We start from the raw sequence: 15829 nt of genomic DNA on the forward strand, positions 1-15829 counted from the left end.
GCCCAGCTGCCAGCCTCCTGACACCCCCACGCGAGATTGTCCAGGTCAGAGGCCACTCACAGCGGCACCTGCCGAGAATCGTCTTCCCATCACCGCAGCCTGCTTCTGTGCTGTCTGTCAGTCAGACCGCACTCAGCCTATTGACTCGACAGTCACAGCTCTGAGGAGTACATGTTTCCTCTGTGCCTGTCACATACCTCAGGTGGTAAGCGTGGCAGGTACACCCGGCGGCGTGGCTGCTCTCGTGCTGTTGACAGCAGTGTCAGTGAGGTGCGGCTGCTCTGTAAAGGGGGAGCTGGCGCTAACATGTCCCTTTCCGTGGGGACATGTAAAACGAAGGTGAAAAGAACGCCCTTTGCCTCGCCTGCTCCTCTGAAGTGCCTGTGGCTTACATGTCTGCCACCTTTCCTTTTTGTCCCTGCTTCCCTTGTCCTGGATGGGCTTGTCTGGGTCCCCCTAGACCACAGGAAATGTCTGGTTAACGCACGAGGAGATGGAGACGCTCACCGCCACGCCACACACGGTCAGTGCCGCCCGGGCTCGTGTCCCTCAGGGCATCCCGTTCAGAGCGGGGACACAGTGTCATCTGCATCATATTGTTCCCGACAAGCATTTCTCTTAGGTCTGGGCTAAACGTGTGCAATAGAATGCCTATTTTATCTTTTAGTTTTTTGTTTTTGTTCGTTTTTTGTCATGAACTTAGAGTTGGTAGACCGGCTCTGCTTAGAATAGACTGAATTCTTTTCTCTTGAGTGGAGACCTCAGGTCAGTCCCACTGTGAGGGTCTGACCCAGTTCTCCTCCTCCGTGGGTGCGCTGGGCGTGGACGCCAGCTCCTTGCATGCAGAAGCGGGTGTGGGCCGTGCATGAGTTCCGCATGCTTGTGCTGTTTGGGCTTCCCCTTGGTGAAGCTGCACTGCCCGCGTTCACTTTTGCGTTCCTGAGCTCACAGTACTAACCGAATGTGTATGTTCTCTTGCATTCCTAACCACGTAACATCAGGAGGATGAGGAGGGAAGCTGGGCTCAGGTTGGAGACTTTCTATAATCTATTCTTCACTATATGTACAGCAACAAAAAGAATTGGAGTATGAAAACTTGTAATTTACTTTTCTTGACGTTTTTAACATCTTAATTTATTCATAATATTGTTAATGATTTGAAAGCATCGGTCATAGCCAAGTATAGGATTCAAGAGTGCAAAGAGGACGTCTCATGGACAATTTTGAACATTTCTCAGCTTTCTTGTCGGGAGCCACAGTGGTTCACCCTCATGAATATAGATCACTTTGCGGCCTTTATGCGAAGTCCTGCGGGCTCAGCAGCTCCCGAGATCAGATATGTCCGTCCCCAGTAGGGTCACTGTAGTTATAAGATCTGCCGATGGGAAAACAGTTCTAATAAATTAACAACACAAGTAGGTTCGGAGGCTCCCCTCTGAGTCTGTGGGTACTTCACTAACACTGAGCTAACTCTCAGCTTTCCTCCTGGGGAACCTCCGTTCGGCTTCTCGCTCAGTGTACTTCTAGATTTTCAGCCTCCCGGTTCTTCTGCTCCAGCTGGTTTTAGCTGTGCTAAGCAGTGGCTCCCCTCCTGAGTCGGCCAGCACTGCCTGGCTGTGCATTTCAGCAGCACTTGGAGCCGGGAGAGTGGACAGGCCTTTCTCCCGAGGCTCTCCTTGGAGGCGTTGTGCGCGGGTCCGGAGATGGTGTATCTGAAAATCGATCGTTTTAAATGAGAATTTTCCTAATGACAGTTGGTGGTTGAAACTCCTGTTCCTCCTATTGGTCCCCTTAAAGTAAAGCCAGGTATGTCACTTTCCTAAACAAAAGAGGGGGGCTCAAGCAGGATTCCCTGAGCTCCCCGCCCCCACCTCTGGGCTGGCTGCTTCTCCAGGTAAAGGCCCCATGGACCTTCACAGAGTCAGTAGTGACCACTAGAGCTAAAAAGGGTGTGTTTCACAGTTACTTAATGTCAGTGAGCTGTACAGTAAGAAGCAGAGCTCTGTCATAGGAAATCCCTTCACAGGAGGCACGACATATAAATTAAATAAGCTGAACACTGGCCCTTTGCTGTGGAAATGTAAGCAAGAGTGAGCTGTGCTGATGATGCCAGGATTAGCCAGCATTCGGTCTTTGGCGTGAGCCAAGGCCATCAGGCTTCTAGATGAGAGGAAGGGGAGATAGGTTCGGATGCTGCCAAGCATGGCAGTCGCTCGGTGCCCTCACCATGCCGCCGCACAGCGGCAGCTCTGCAGCCGGGGAAGTTTGAGGTGCCCATGGGGTCTGGGGGAAGAACATGTCAAGGTGCAGCCCATTGGGCAGGCAGCATCCGTGTATCCACCCGCGAGACTGCTGCTTCCAGAAACACAGCAGGGGACAGGACGGCCCTGGGCCCTCCCAGCGCCCCGTTCTACAGAGCTCAACATCCGAATTGAATGTGTGATCATTCCAACAATGGGGAACAGACCTGTGCTGTGGCTGTCTTTTGTTGCCCATGTTCTCTGACCATGAGAGACCCTATGGCGTGCGTTTCTCAGAAGCCTGTGATGGCAACCCAGGAGATGTGGGCTTCCCTGGGGTGAGCCGGGCCTCCCAGGAGTCACATCACTGACCAGGAGGAAGAGTGGCTAGTCTAGAGGGAGTACAAGAATGAGGAGGGGCCAAAGCCGGTTTGGCTCAGTGGTAGAGCGTCGGTCTGCGGACTGAAAGGTCCCAGGTTCGATTCCGGTCAAGGGCATGTACTTTGGTTGCAGGCACATCCTCGGTAGGGGGTGTGCAAGAGGCAGCTGGTCGATGTTTCTCTCTCATCAACGTTTCTAGCTCTCTATCTCTCTTCCATCCTCTCTGTAAAAAATCAATAAAATATATTTTAAAAAAGAATGAGGAGGGTTCTGCTTCCATGGAATTTTCACTTAGATGTTTCTTTGCATTTTGTGTCCATTTAAGAATTACATATTGGGCAGGCAAGAAAACAATGCCAGATATCCATGCTCTTCGTGCCTGTGAGGTGAAAGTGAGGCTTGGAAGACTGAGAAAATTATGGTATTGTGACAGACTCCAAAAACAGTTTGTATTTCTCACTCATGGTTGTTTAGAGCAAATAGTAAAACGCTTTTCTGTTAGAGTTTGCGCATTCCTGTGTGAGTCTGAGTCCTTCCTCTCAGTTTGGCTGGTATAAATAATAGCTGAGAGACCATGTTTTCTAAACAGCGTGGTGGGCTGTGGAGTTGCTGTTTCCAGGGATCCGTGCAGCATCCAGTGGCTTAGTTTGGTCTTGGGCTGATGAACTCCTGTGTCTTCTTTGTCGTGTGTCACATACACACCACGTGCTCCTTTCTTCTCTGGACAAAGCTTGCATCTGTTCTGTTCGATTTATCCAAGGCGTCCGTGGTGTTTGATGGCATTGTAAATGGCATTTTAAAAATCAGTTTCCATTTCATTTCTAGTGTTTAGAAAATATTGTTCATTTTCATATATTCCCCTTGCATCCTGCAATTGACTGGACTCTTTTAGTTGTAATGCTGTCTTGTAGATTCACTTCCAGGAGTGTTAGGTCACCTACCCATAAAGATGTCTCTTCCTCACCAGTTACATGCTTCAGTTCATTTTTCTTGCCTTGTCACAGTGGCTGGAGCTGCAGCACAGCTTTGCATAAGACGCCTTTCCTCTGTCCCACCAGGGAGGAGCTTTAGTCTTCCCCGGGGAGGGGGTGTCAGCGCTGTGCGTGTGGTAGATGCCCTCCGCTCTGAGAGCACGGAGACTGCCGTAGGGAATGGTGGGTTTTGTCAGAAGCCTTCCCTCATCTTTTGGGATGTGGTTTTTCTTTTCAGTCCATTGACATGGTGAATTTCATTGATTTTTCAAACGTTGGCCCAAATTTAAGTTCTCGAGAAAAACCCCACATGTCCTGTTTCATTCCTTAATATATTACTGATTTGCTGTGCTAATGTTTTTTGGGGGTTTTTTTTTGTTTGTTTTTTTGTGGGGGTTTTTTTGCTGTGCTAATGTTTTACATGGAGTTTTGCATCTGTGTCTCTGAGGGACATTGGTCTGTAGTTTTCTTGTAATACATTCATTGGTTTGGGTTCAATGTCAGGACAATGCCGGCCTCGTAGAATGAGTTAGGCATTTCTTCACTCTTTTGGAATAGTCTATAGAATTGCTCTTTTTTAAGTGAAGCCATTTAGGACAGGGATTTTGGGTGTGAAAAGGTTTGTAACTACAAAAAAGTCATACACTTCTTACTCAGTGGCTTTTCATAGATAGAGTTGCTTAAAGTTGTTCCCAATTTTCCTTTATTATTCCTTCAATGTCTGCAGGGATATTGTACCTTTATTCCCTTTCATTCTTGATATTGGTAATAACTTCTGTTTTGCTTTTTTTATTACTCTGGTGAAGGGTTAGACAATTTTATTGATAGTTTAAAGAAACAGATTTTAGCCGAAACCAATTTGGCTCAGTGGATAGAGCATCGGCCTACAGGTTCAATTCCGGTCAAGGGCATGTACCTTAGTTGTGGACACATCCCCAGTAGGGGGTGTGCAGAAGGCAGCTGCTGGATGTTTCTCATCGATGTTTCTGGCTCTCTTTCCCTCTCCCTTCCTCTCTGTAAAAAAATCAATAATTTTTTTTTTTTTAAAGAAAAAGAAACAGATTTTAGTTTCATTTTATTTTTAATTATTTTTCTGTTTTCTGTTGCATTGGTTTCTGCGTTTTTTTCTTCATTCTTCATTTGCTTCCTTCTGATTTCATTTGTTCTTTTCAAGGTTTTTCAGGTAGAATCTTAGATCATTGGTTTGTGACCTTTCCTCAATTATATCACAAGTATTTATACTATACATTTCCCTCAAGGTACTGCTTTAGCTGTGTCCCATCGTTTTTTAATATATTGTGTTTTCACTCGTTCAGTTCAATATATTTTCTCATTCCTCTTATGATTTCTTCTTTGACAGATGGGTTATTAGAAGTATGCTGATTTCCAAATATTCAGGAGTTTTCCATTTACCTTTTTATTATTGATTTTGTAATTTAACCTTTTGAGGTCATAGAACATAATTTTTATGATTTCATTCCCTGTGTCTACATTGAGCTCTGTCTGCCATGAAGAATGTTCCATATGCCCTTGTAGCTGTGGAGTGCTCTATGGCATGTCCATTAGGTTCAGGGGTTGGTACTGAGGCATCCATGCCCTCAACTGAGAGTGGGCCTGTGTGTGTGTCTGTGTCTCCTTTCAGACCCATCAGGTCTTTTATCTCTTCTTTTAAAACTATTTCATTCACTTTTTTAACTGATTTTGAAATTAACATGTTTTATAAAGAAAATTTAGAAAGCAAAGTATTAAAATTAAAGCCAGTGGAGACGTATTTAATGAGTACAGTTGGGTAGGTCCTTCAAACTTGTTCATGAGTCATGGTCATTCTTTGGTTTTATGTTATTACACATAAAATGTATTCCAGAAAGATAATATGTAGTCAGTTACAGTTCTGTTGTCGTTCCGTAAATAGAATAAATTTATAAACACAAATGAGTCATAGATTTTTATTAGTCTAATTGCTTTTGTATAAAGTTTTACTAACACTCAAAAGGTAGTTAACAGGAGAGCAAATGATTTTGAAATTATAACGGAGAAGGTTGTCCTATGGGAATATGTCATAGACTAAACATCCAGTGTAAAGATTATTTAAACTGTTCTTGTGACCTCTTCCCTGTTTTTTTCTGGACTGATTGTACTCAATTATTGAAAGCAGACGCTCGCGTACGGGGACATGAACCACGAGTGGATCGGCAACGAGTGGCTGCCCAGCCTGGGCCTCCCGCAGTACCGCAGCTACTTCATGGAGTGCCTGGTGGACGCGCGCATGCTCGACCACCTGACCAAGAAGGACCTGCGGGGGCAGCTGAAGATGGTCGACAGCTTCCACAGGCACGTCGCTGCCGCGTGCTTACTGCTTGGCTGACTTTGTTACCATTTCTCTCTCTCTCTTTCTCTTTCTGTCTCTCTCTCTCTCTCTCTCTCTCTCTCTCTCTCTCTCTCTCTGTCTCTCTGTCTCTCTGTCTCTCTGTCTCTCTCTTAATTTTTATTTATTTATTTTTTAATAAACAGAAACAGTTTCCAGTGCGGAATTATGTGCCTGCGAAGGTTAAATTATGACCGAAAAGAACTGGAAAGGAAAAGAGAAGAAAGCCAGAATGAAGTAAAAGGCTAGTACATCATGTCTGATTGATACAGGATGTCCCTGCTTCCCCATTTAAAGAAATCAGGAAAGGCTCTGAGTGGGGACGATGAGCCTGGAGTCCTCACAGAGAGGGAGGGAGAAAGAGGGCTTTCCAAGTTCCCACTGCGGCCGGAGCAGCTGGGCCTGGTGTCTTGTGCATCTTTAGTCTGTAGTTCGGTGCATCAAGGTGCACGTTCTCCCTCAGACTCAGCATTTCCTGTTGGGAGGACACAGGCTCCTTCCCGCTATGTCTGAACAGCTAGCAGGCGGGCGAGAGCCGGTCTCCACTCACCTGATTGAGGTGTGAATGCCGCTCTGGCCGCTGACCGAGAACTTGAGCCGCAGAACAGAGCAGGCGGTCCTGCTCCAGGGCGGGGGGAACAGTGCGGGGCTGACGTTCCAGCGGAGCCTGGGGGCTGCAGTGGAGCTTCCTCTGGAGAGGCAGACAGAGGCGTTTCTGATGGAAAGCAGGCGGGCCCGGCAGGAGGTAGCGTTCGATTGCAGTCAGGGCACATGCCTGAGTTGCGGGCTCAAATCCCGGTGCGAGGCATGGAGGAGGCAGCTGGTCAATGATTCTTTCTCATCATTGATGTTTCAGTCTCTCCCTCTCCCTCCCTCTCTGAAATCAATAAAAACAATATTTCAAAAAATAAAAACAGATGGGGAAGTGTGAGAAGATGCAGATGTTGGGTTGGGAGACCAAAATGCTTATCTTTGTGGGTTTATCTAATCCTTCCCACCGCCCTCTAAATGCTGCTGTGCCCAGCTCTTACTAAGAAATGGAAGAGGAACGTGTGTTTGGGGTGATGGCCCATTGGAAGGACAGTCTAGTTGTGTTTGAGTTGATGTGACTCATGAGAACAACTATAAGCCCACACTCACAGTGTGTGTGTATGTGTGTGTGTGTGTCCTTTAGAAATTAAATGTGTAAATCTGTTTCGTTTGTTTTCTCTAGTCATTTTACATCTTTTTACAATTGACAAAAGCTGTCTTTGAAAGCAGTTGATGATCACCTATGTATTTGAGAGAGGTATTTTTAGAGCAAATTTAGTAATTTATTGCTTTGCATAATGTAAGATTTTCTGCCCCTCTCCCCCACCCCTCCCCCCTTTCCTAATTCCTAGTATTCTGGAGAATTCCTTTACGTTTCTCTTTTAAAAGTGAGACAAGAAAAATGGCTTCAAGATCATAAGCAGGAAGTTTGTGTTGAGTGAGCAGGCATGCATGTTGGTGCCAACTCCTATGATGGGAGGAACGTGTTTCAAGTATTCTGCAGTCTGTGTGTGAGTCGTGTTGGCACCTGGTGAGCACTCAGATTCCTGTCTGTCCTTCTGGTTTCCCACCCCTGGTCAGTGAGTGGCTGTGTACACTCTGTTTTCTGGCCTGTGGAGTGTGGGCTGAGGCAGGCAAAGAAGGGCCAGGACCCCTGCAGGGGCCCTGGTCCTGGTCTGGGGGACACAGGATGGAGACAGCCTCTGAAGTCACTTGCTTCGGGTTGTTCCCTGCAGATGTGCTCGTTTGGAGCAATGATCGCGTGATTCGCTGGATCCTGTCTATTGGCCTGAAGGAATACGCAAACAACCTCCTGGAGAGCGGGGTGCACGGGGCACTCATGGCCTTAGACGAAACCTTCGATTTCAACGTGCTGGCCCTCCTCCTGCAGATCCCCACGCAGAACACCCAGGTAACGCCGCCGGCCTCACTCAGCCCGCGTCCCCTCGCTCTCCTGTCCAGGACCTTGAGCGAGTTACCTAAATGGAGACAAAGCTTGAACCCCGGCAGCGGGTAACCTCTCCCTGCCTGACCCGGATGTGACGGTTCAGACCAGCAAGGCCTGGCTCTTCATGATTTTTGTTTTCTTTCCGTTTCCTGTTGCATGACGATAAAATAACGGGGAGTTTTTATTCAGGTCCATATGCTCATGGAAGTCGCATGTGTATCCAACCTCACGTGGAAGAGAAATCCTTCCATTCCTTCCACGTGCTGGGCGGAGGGCAGTCGTCCCTGTGCGCTACCGCCTGTCTGATCCTTTCTGACCTGCGGGCTCATTGGAGAGCCAGGACAGTCTGTTCCTCTCAGGGGAGGCGTGTGCTTTGCCAGTGCTCCGCCCCCACACAGCACCCCCCCACTCCAGCCCATGGGGAACCCCGCAGTAAAACCCTGTCATTGCTCCAGGCACTCAGAGCTTTTTCCAAAGGTTTTTTATTTTGTTTTAGTTTTTATTTATCTTTATTGTTGAAAATATAACAGATGTCTCCCTTTATCCCCCATCCCTCCCTTCAAAGGTTTTTTTAAAGTCTTGGTTGTAAGAACAGCTGTGCTGTGCTGACCCCTCCTTCCCCAGTGAGGCTGAAGCCGGTGTTTTATCCTTTCAGGCTCGCGCTGTCCTGGAGAGAGAGTTCAACAACCTCTTGGTCGTGGGCACGGACAGGCGGTTCGGTGAGGTAAGTCTCGGCTAATGACCGCGTCAGACTTGTCCAGTTTAAGCTGGTGTCTCTCTAGGTGTGGCCGTGTGTTTAAGTTAAGCTTTGTTCTTAGAACTTCAGGAACCAATGAGCTATTAAGAAACTAACATTTTCAGCCAAAACCGGTTTGGCTCAATGGATAGAGCGTCGGCTTGGGGACTGAAGGGTCCCGGGTTCGATTCCGGTCGAGGGCATGTGCCTTGGTTGCGGGCATATCCCCAGTAGGGGGTGTGCAAGAGGCAGCTGATCGATGTTTCTCTCTCATTGATGTTTCTAACTCTGTATCTCTCTCCCTTCCTCTCTGTACAAAATCAATAAAATATATTTTTTTTAAAAACTAACATTTTCAGTAAGATAGGTGGTTGTTTTTTGTTATTTAACTTGATAATCCCCAGAAATGTTCATAAAACATTGGGTGTAGCCTAGGAATGGAGACTATAAGTTGTGTTTTGGGAACATTTGGTGGAGACTTTCAGAAATACATTAAACATAAAAATGTTAATTTCTTCTTATACAAAACTATGGCTCATTGAGTTCCACACTGTCATCACTCTCTTCTTCGGGTCTGAAGGAAACCTGAGGTTGAAGCACTTGCTGGTTCTACTCCAGCAAAAGACAGAATCCTTCAGCTTGGCGGCTATTTTTAAGACAAAGATATATTCTCTTACATAGTTAGAAAGTGATTTTTGCAAGACAAGTGACACCTGGTGGTAGAGGGCGGGGAGGACAGGACAGGGCTGGTTTCTGCCCAGGAAGGGCCCCTGTGTGAGTGCCACCACCCGCCTCTCAGTCAGAGGTTCCCAGCTCGGTCCCCGGGGCATGTGGTCGCCAAGACCGGGTGTGGGTGCCTGCGAGTGCGAGTGCGGCAGCGAGCCCAGCCGCCATCTCAGAGGGCTGAAGACCACTGTGTTCTCTTGTCCTTTACTTTACGGTCATTTTGTTTTCTGCCCTTTCCTGTCCCAGGACGACGATAAGACCTTTAGGAGAGCACCTTCTTGGAGAAAAAAGTTTAGACCAAAGGACGTTCGTGGCTTAGCTGCTGGGTCAGCAGAGACTCTCCCTGCAAACTTCCGCGTCACCTCCTCGCCCTCCGTGCCCCCGAAGAAGATGCAGCTGGACGGTACGTGGGCGCTCGTTGGCCGCAGCGTGGGTAGTTACGGAGCACGGCTTGTTAATGTTACGAGGCATTTCAGTACTGCTGCATGCCCCGGCTTAAATGTTTTAAAATTAGTCCTAACAGCTGTTTATAAAAGTTTAACAATAGAAACTTTTACTTACGTTCATGTCTGGTTGAATATTCATATTCTTCCAGTGAATGGTGCTAAGCACTGCCTGTCCTCCGTTAGATGGATAGCGTGCGTGTAAAGACACGGTGATAGGCAGCACTAGAACTCACCACAGCAGCAATGGGGTGCTCTCTGCCCGCAGCACTGACTCCCAGGACCTCTCTCCACACTGGACAACGGCCGTCCACCTCACAGCAGTCCACACCCTGGGCAGGCTCCCTTTCTGTGCTTCCCTGACCCTGCTGGGGCCCGCCCACGCCACTTCCTGTCACAGCGGCATGGAGACCCTGCGGGCCTAGGGAGTCATCCCTGGGCGGCAGCCCGTCCTGCTGACAGGACTGCCCTGCAGCCACTGAGCTCTGCCCGCTCCACAGCAGGCACTGTGCCTGCTTCCCCATTTGATGCGATGGCCAGACGAGGGAGCCCCATAAAACTGTCAGAAAATGTGTGGCCAGCCACAAGTCATAGTATTCATGTTCCTGTGACAGATGGCTCCATCCTCATTTCTTTTTCTTTTTTTTTAAATATATTTTGTTGATATTTTACAGAGAGGAAGGGAGAGGGATAGTTAGAAACATCACTGAGAGAGAAACATCGGTCAGCTGCCTCTTGGACAACCTCCCCCCCGCCCCCGGGATGTGCCCGTAACCAAGGTACATGCCCTTGACCGGAGTCGAACCTGGGACCTTTCAGTCCACAGGCCAACGCTCCATCCACTGAGCCAAACCAGTTTCGGCTCCATCCTCATTTCTGAAGTGGAGGGGCACCCTAGGAAAGTTAAAAATGGCACTGATGTGGTTTTTGCTATTTTTCATGTTACTAGCCCTTCCCGTGAGTGGGTTTAGAAGTTGTGTTTCACTTGCCTATGTGAAAATCAGAGAAAAGGGCATTTATATAAATAAGGCCTTTGCTAAGGAGGATGGCTTGTAGGGCAACATTTTCGTTATTTATGAGAGAGAGGAAAGCAATAGGGAGAGAGAAACAGATGTTAGAAATATCAATCTGGTGCCTTCCATACCGGCCCGACCAGGGATCAAGTCCATCACCTCTCGGTGTATGGAATTGACCGCAGGGCCGCATGTCTTAGAAAGCTACTCTCTCTTGGTAATGCGCTGATCAGGGGGAGCAAGCAGCTTTTTAAGAAGTCACATTTTTCTTTAAAGGAGCATGCAGATAATTTTCATAAATTTTAATTTGGCCTTTGACTTATTAAACAGTCAAGTGCTTTCTTACTTTCGCAGAGCTTCTTTCCCATTTTCTGTATTACAATTCACCTTTTCCTTTTACATGTTAACAGCAATATTGAGATTAGAATTTAGATGAATCTAAACTATTTCTAGAAAAAGGTATAGGGAGTATGTTATGTGGAAGCCACCTTTCTACCCTGTGTGATAACTAAAGCAGAGCCCTGATTAAAGGGCTGCTTTATGGCTGTTGAGATAAGGGAGTGTGAGATAAATTGCAGCAGGTCTCCTGGCACTTGGGATTGGAAGGGTCTGTAAGCTTGTCCCTCTCTGCAGCAGTACCAGCTGCCCTAGCATCCTTCCTGGAACCTTAGCAGAATGTTACTAACATGTGTTCCTGGCAGAAAACCGAAAATGTGTAATTGGGAACCTCGAATATCCGCTTACATACTTTTGAAAATGTCTTAGATTTGCAAGGAGGAATCGGGGCTTACCTATTGGGCTGTGCAGTATGTTTCTTAACCAGAAAGTCCGTGTGCACTGTTTCCCACAGAAACTGCCATGGCTACAGTTCCTCAGCTAAGTCCCTGTCCATGGCACCCCGAAAGCACACCCTGGGCCCCTAGGCTGCCCGAGGGCCTCCCGGGAGAGCAGGCAGGGCTGAGAGGTGTGCATTGGACGCTGCCCTCCCCCTCAGCCAACTGGCAACAGCTCAGCCACTGCTGGGCTTTCCCCCACCTCCTGACGGATGCAGCGTTTAGGGTGGAAAGGAAAACCCAGCTGCTCTATTTTAAGGAGTCACATCACATTAAGCACATGGTGGAGTTGCCTGTGTCACTGATGCTTCGGTGCTGCATGGGGTTAACTTGCGGCGATCGCAGGGCTGCTCGGGAGACAGAGACACACTTAGGGCACCGCAGTTGGTGACACTTAGGTTCCTGGCCCATCACGTCCCCCCCGGAGGCTCCCTGGGAACCCTCACAGTCGCAGTAGCAGGTGTGCAGGTGTGTGCGCCAGTGCCGTCGTGTGATGCCCACACTAACTGCACGCTGTGTTTGCATGCTTCTTCCCGGGGCGTCGCGCAGGCAGTGTGTCAGGAGCGCCGAGGCTGGATTCCGCCACAGTCAGGACTTACTCCTGCTGACGCCCCCTGTGGTGAGTAGAGCGGCATCCTGCAGCCGGTGCTGAGGCGGCTGGGCCTGGAGAGCCCGTTTCGGTTTCTTCAGGCACTTGAACCCAGAGAGTGCGGCCTCTGCGCCACGGCGGTGGCTTGGAGCTGCGTGCTTGCAGTTGGCCACGGGAGCCAGAATGTTCCCCTTCTTTAAGGGAGCAGAGTGTCCTCCCGCCATCTCTAAACCTAAGAATGCTGGCTTATTTTAAGTGTCTGCTAACGGCCTTTTCGGAGTGGGGTTGAGAACAGAGCAGAAAACAGGAACCTGGCTCTTAGCTGGCGGTGGCTCAGAGTGCCAGGCACCGGTCCCGGCACACTGTGATGTGTGCCGGTGTGGCCCCAGGTCTTGGTGCTGGCTGGCTGTCATACACGTTCCTGGTGACAAGCCCTAAAGAACTGTTTGATGACTCTGTACCGTGCTGTGACACTTGTTATAGCCTTTCAATTTAGAGACTGGTTTTAAAAACAGAACTGCATGGTCATCACCAAGATCAGTTCCTGAGGGTCATATCCTTGCATTGGGGTGGGAGGAGCCAGCCCTGACACCACTCTGAGGGCTGAATGGAGGGGCTCTGTTCTCATCTCTCAGCCAGATTATTTGATTGGTTTCATCACTTTTTTTTTTTTAATATGCTCTTATTGATTTTATTTTTAAATGTATTTTTATTGATTTCAGAGAGGAAGGGCGAGGGAGAGATGGAAACATCAATGATGAGAGAGAATCATTGATCGGCTGCCTCCTGCACGCCCCCCTATGGGGACTGAGCCTCAACCTGGGCATGTGCCCTGACCAGGAATCAACCATGGCCTCCTGGTTCACAGGTCAACGTTCAGCCACTGAGCCACACTGGCCAGGCTGCCTTTATCCATTTTAGAGAGAGCGAGAGCTTTGTGAGAAACATCAATCGGCTGCCTCCTGCATGCATGCCCCCTCCTGGAGATCGAGCTTGAAATTGGGTCATGTGCCCTGACCGGGAATCGAATCGGTGACCTTTTGGTGCACAGAATGCTGTTCAATTGAGCTACACTGATCAGGGTTTGTCATCATTTTTTAAAATCTGCAACTTTTAGACATATGCCAAAATGATGTTAGTCAAAAAATTGTCTCATTGATATACGCAGTCCTTGGTGTTTATCCAAATTCTTGGACAGCTGGAATGCAGGCAGTGGGAGAGCAGAGCCTGGGGGGGGTGTGGATGGTCTCACAGCCGGCCTTTGTTTCGTTTGCAGTTTACCCACACTACTTCTACCGGTGACTGCAGCTGTGAGCCCTGCAGGCGGCCTTTTAGAACTCAATGGAACCTTCAGTCTGTCAATACTTGTTATATGGACCTGAGATATTTTATTACAGAGTTTTTAATCAGTGAAAATTTCACAAATACCGTAAAGAAGATATTTTAGAATCTAATGTTTCTTATATTTATGTAAACTTATGCCTTCATTTATACAGTTATACTTACTTTTTCATGTGTATTTGGGCTATAAATGTCCTATCAGACCAAGTCATGTCCCTGTCTAATTTTAGTCTCTTCAACGAATGTACTGTAATGCTTGTATGTGTAAATCCTGTGAACAGAGGTAGGGCTTTTGTAAATTATGCATTTACTGTAATTATCACGTTTGATTTTTGATGAAAAGCCACAGCAGAGAACAGGCTCTCGTGGGTCTGTGAAGCCGGCCTGACACCGTGCGGTGGCCTCTCCGAGCTGCGCAGCGACCCCTGTGACACGGGCAGCCGTTCCCAGCGTTTCTGCTGGGAGTTAGTGACTGACCTTGCTATACCTTTCCTAGCAAGAAACGCTTTCCTCTGCAGCGTGGATATACCTGAGTGAGACATTGGACTGTGAAAGGACGAATCAGACACTACGAACTCTGGGCCCGGCTCAGCGCTTTGCAGCCTCGTCTCTGTGGACTGGAGACCGTCTTCAGTGACAGCCAGAGCCGGGAGCTGGGGACAGCTCTCTGCTGGACAAGAAAACGCAGGTGGGGAGCCTCCGGCTCGGCCCGGGAAGGCCCGGCACCCCTCCCCTCCACGAGGACCAATCATGGCGGCCACATGCACATCGCAGAGACTCGGGTGCAGAGATGACGCACGGGCTCCTGAGAATAATGCTGCGCAACTAATAAAGGCCTTATTTTTCTTACTTAGAACATGTTTTACATTTGTCTGTAAACTTGTTTAAAGGAAGGACCCACTCGTGCATTTCTGGGGTTGATGACGTAGCCATTTTGGACGATCCGAGAGGCCAGGGGCCCTTTTTTAATGTCAGTGGCACAGCCAGCAGGGGCTGCGTGCGGATCACGGTGCATTATTTATTCTGCAGCCGCTGCGGAGACAGAAGATGGCGTGTCCCGACATTCACTTTCCGCTCCGAGCGACTTGGACAGTTGGCTGTCGCCCTTGTTTTTCTAGTGACCCTTTGTGAACTTCCCGATTGTGTAACACAGTATGTACAGTCCACTTTGGAACTCTTTTTATCACAGTGTTATTTATTGCTTTCTTTCAATAAAGCATTTCCCACTGCCAATGGGCGCGGGTGGCCTGCCCTGTGCGCCTCAGCTCTGGGCCTTGTCCTCCTGTGGAAACCATGACGGAAGCCGGTGGGGAGGCGCAGGGGCCCTCCGCAGGAGGGCCTGGCGGCCCCTGCCCTTACCTGGAGACCGAGATGACCTCACCCATCTGCAGGGGAACCAGTGCTGGGAGGACCAGGGCTCAAGGGACTGAAGCAGAGTGGACATGTGGGCTCCTGTCAACAGTCCACGGGCCCAGCCCCAAACAAAGCCCCGCCTGACCAGCTGGAGCCTGGGCCACAGAGCTTGAGCTCCGTTAAGGAATGTTTTTCCCTCATTGATTCCTTATTGGAGGAGAGAGACAGGCTCCATCCTCCTGGGGCTGAGCTGAGCCAGGCCCACAAGGCCGAGCGGAGCCCCCAAAAGCCACGCTGACCCTAAAGAGCCCAGCCCCTGAGCAAGCTCGGCTCTTCCAGCAGGCCCCAGGGAGCCAGCCTGTGGCGGAGCAATTTGCACAGGTGCATCTCCCTCGACAGTCAATGGCCCTCCCAACCTCCAGCTCAGCTCTAAGGCCAGCTGTGCTCACTTAAGGGTCCTTTCCTGGAAGGCAGTCTTGCGGAGGCCGGGGCCTCCCCACGACCCGGTCAATCTGATGTTCATGGACTCGGACTCTCTCAAAGGGATCTAATCCTTTTGAACAGCGGTCGCCAACCGGTGGTCTGCAGACTGGTGGTCATGAGGTCTGACAGGTTGGCGGCCGCTGCTTTTGAATGTTGCACGGCCCTAGAAATAATCCCTTCTGATGAAAGGGTTTTTGCTCCTGGTTACAGGAACACTGTGGAAGGTTTGAAGTTGGTTCCATGGTGTAATGGTTAGCACTCTGGACTCTGGAAGGTTTGAAACTTATTATGCCGTGTAAAGTTGGTGTACACAGAAAAACCAGTCCACGGCAGCTGCTGCTCTCCGGACAGGCTCATGATGGAAGTCAGAAGTAACG

At 48.8% G+C, this 15829-nt stretch overlaps 1 protein-coding gene across 6 annotated transcripts in view; it reads left to right on the forward strand.

The window, feature by feature from the left end:
- PPFIA1 (PTPRF interacting protein alpha 1) overlaps window positions 1–14849 on the forward strand; it is a 54848-nt gene extending 39999 nt beyond the window's left edge. For 2 of the 6 annotated variants that reach the window (XM_036427826.2, XM_036427828.2), the window contains 9 exons: window positions 461–523; window positions 1002–1028; window positions 5748–5923; window positions 6104–6201; window positions 7724–7899; window positions 8591–8659; window positions 9644–9800; window positions 12236–12305; window positions 13552–14849. In XM_036427826.2, coding sequence (XP_036283719.1) covers window positions 461–523; window positions 1002–1028; window positions 5748–5923; window positions 6104–6201; window positions 7724–7899; window positions 8591–8659; window positions 9644–9800; window positions 12236–12294 — 825 coding nt within the window. In that variant the 3' untranslated portion in view covers window positions 12295–12305; window positions 13552–14849. The remainder of the gene's footprint in view (window positions 1–460; window positions 524–1001; window positions 1029–5747; window positions 5924–6103; window positions 6202–7723; window positions 7900–8590; window positions 8660–9643; window positions 9801–12235; window positions 12306–13551) is intronic. The other 4 variants (XM_036427824.2, XM_036427827.2, XM_036427823.2 and 1 more) reach the window with 3 other exon arrangements.
- The last annotated feature ends 980 nt before the right edge of the window (window positions 14850–15829 follow it).

The sequence above is a fragment of the Pipistrellus kuhlii genome, unplaced genomic scaffold (genome assembly GCF_014108245.1).
Source record: "Pipistrellus kuhlii isolate mPipKuh1 unplaced genomic scaffold, mPipKuh1.p scaffold_m20_p_9, whole genome shotgun sequence".
Lineage (NCBI taxonomy): Eukaryota > Metazoa > Chordata > Mammalia > Chiroptera > Vespertilionidae > Pipistrellus > Pipistrellus kuhlii.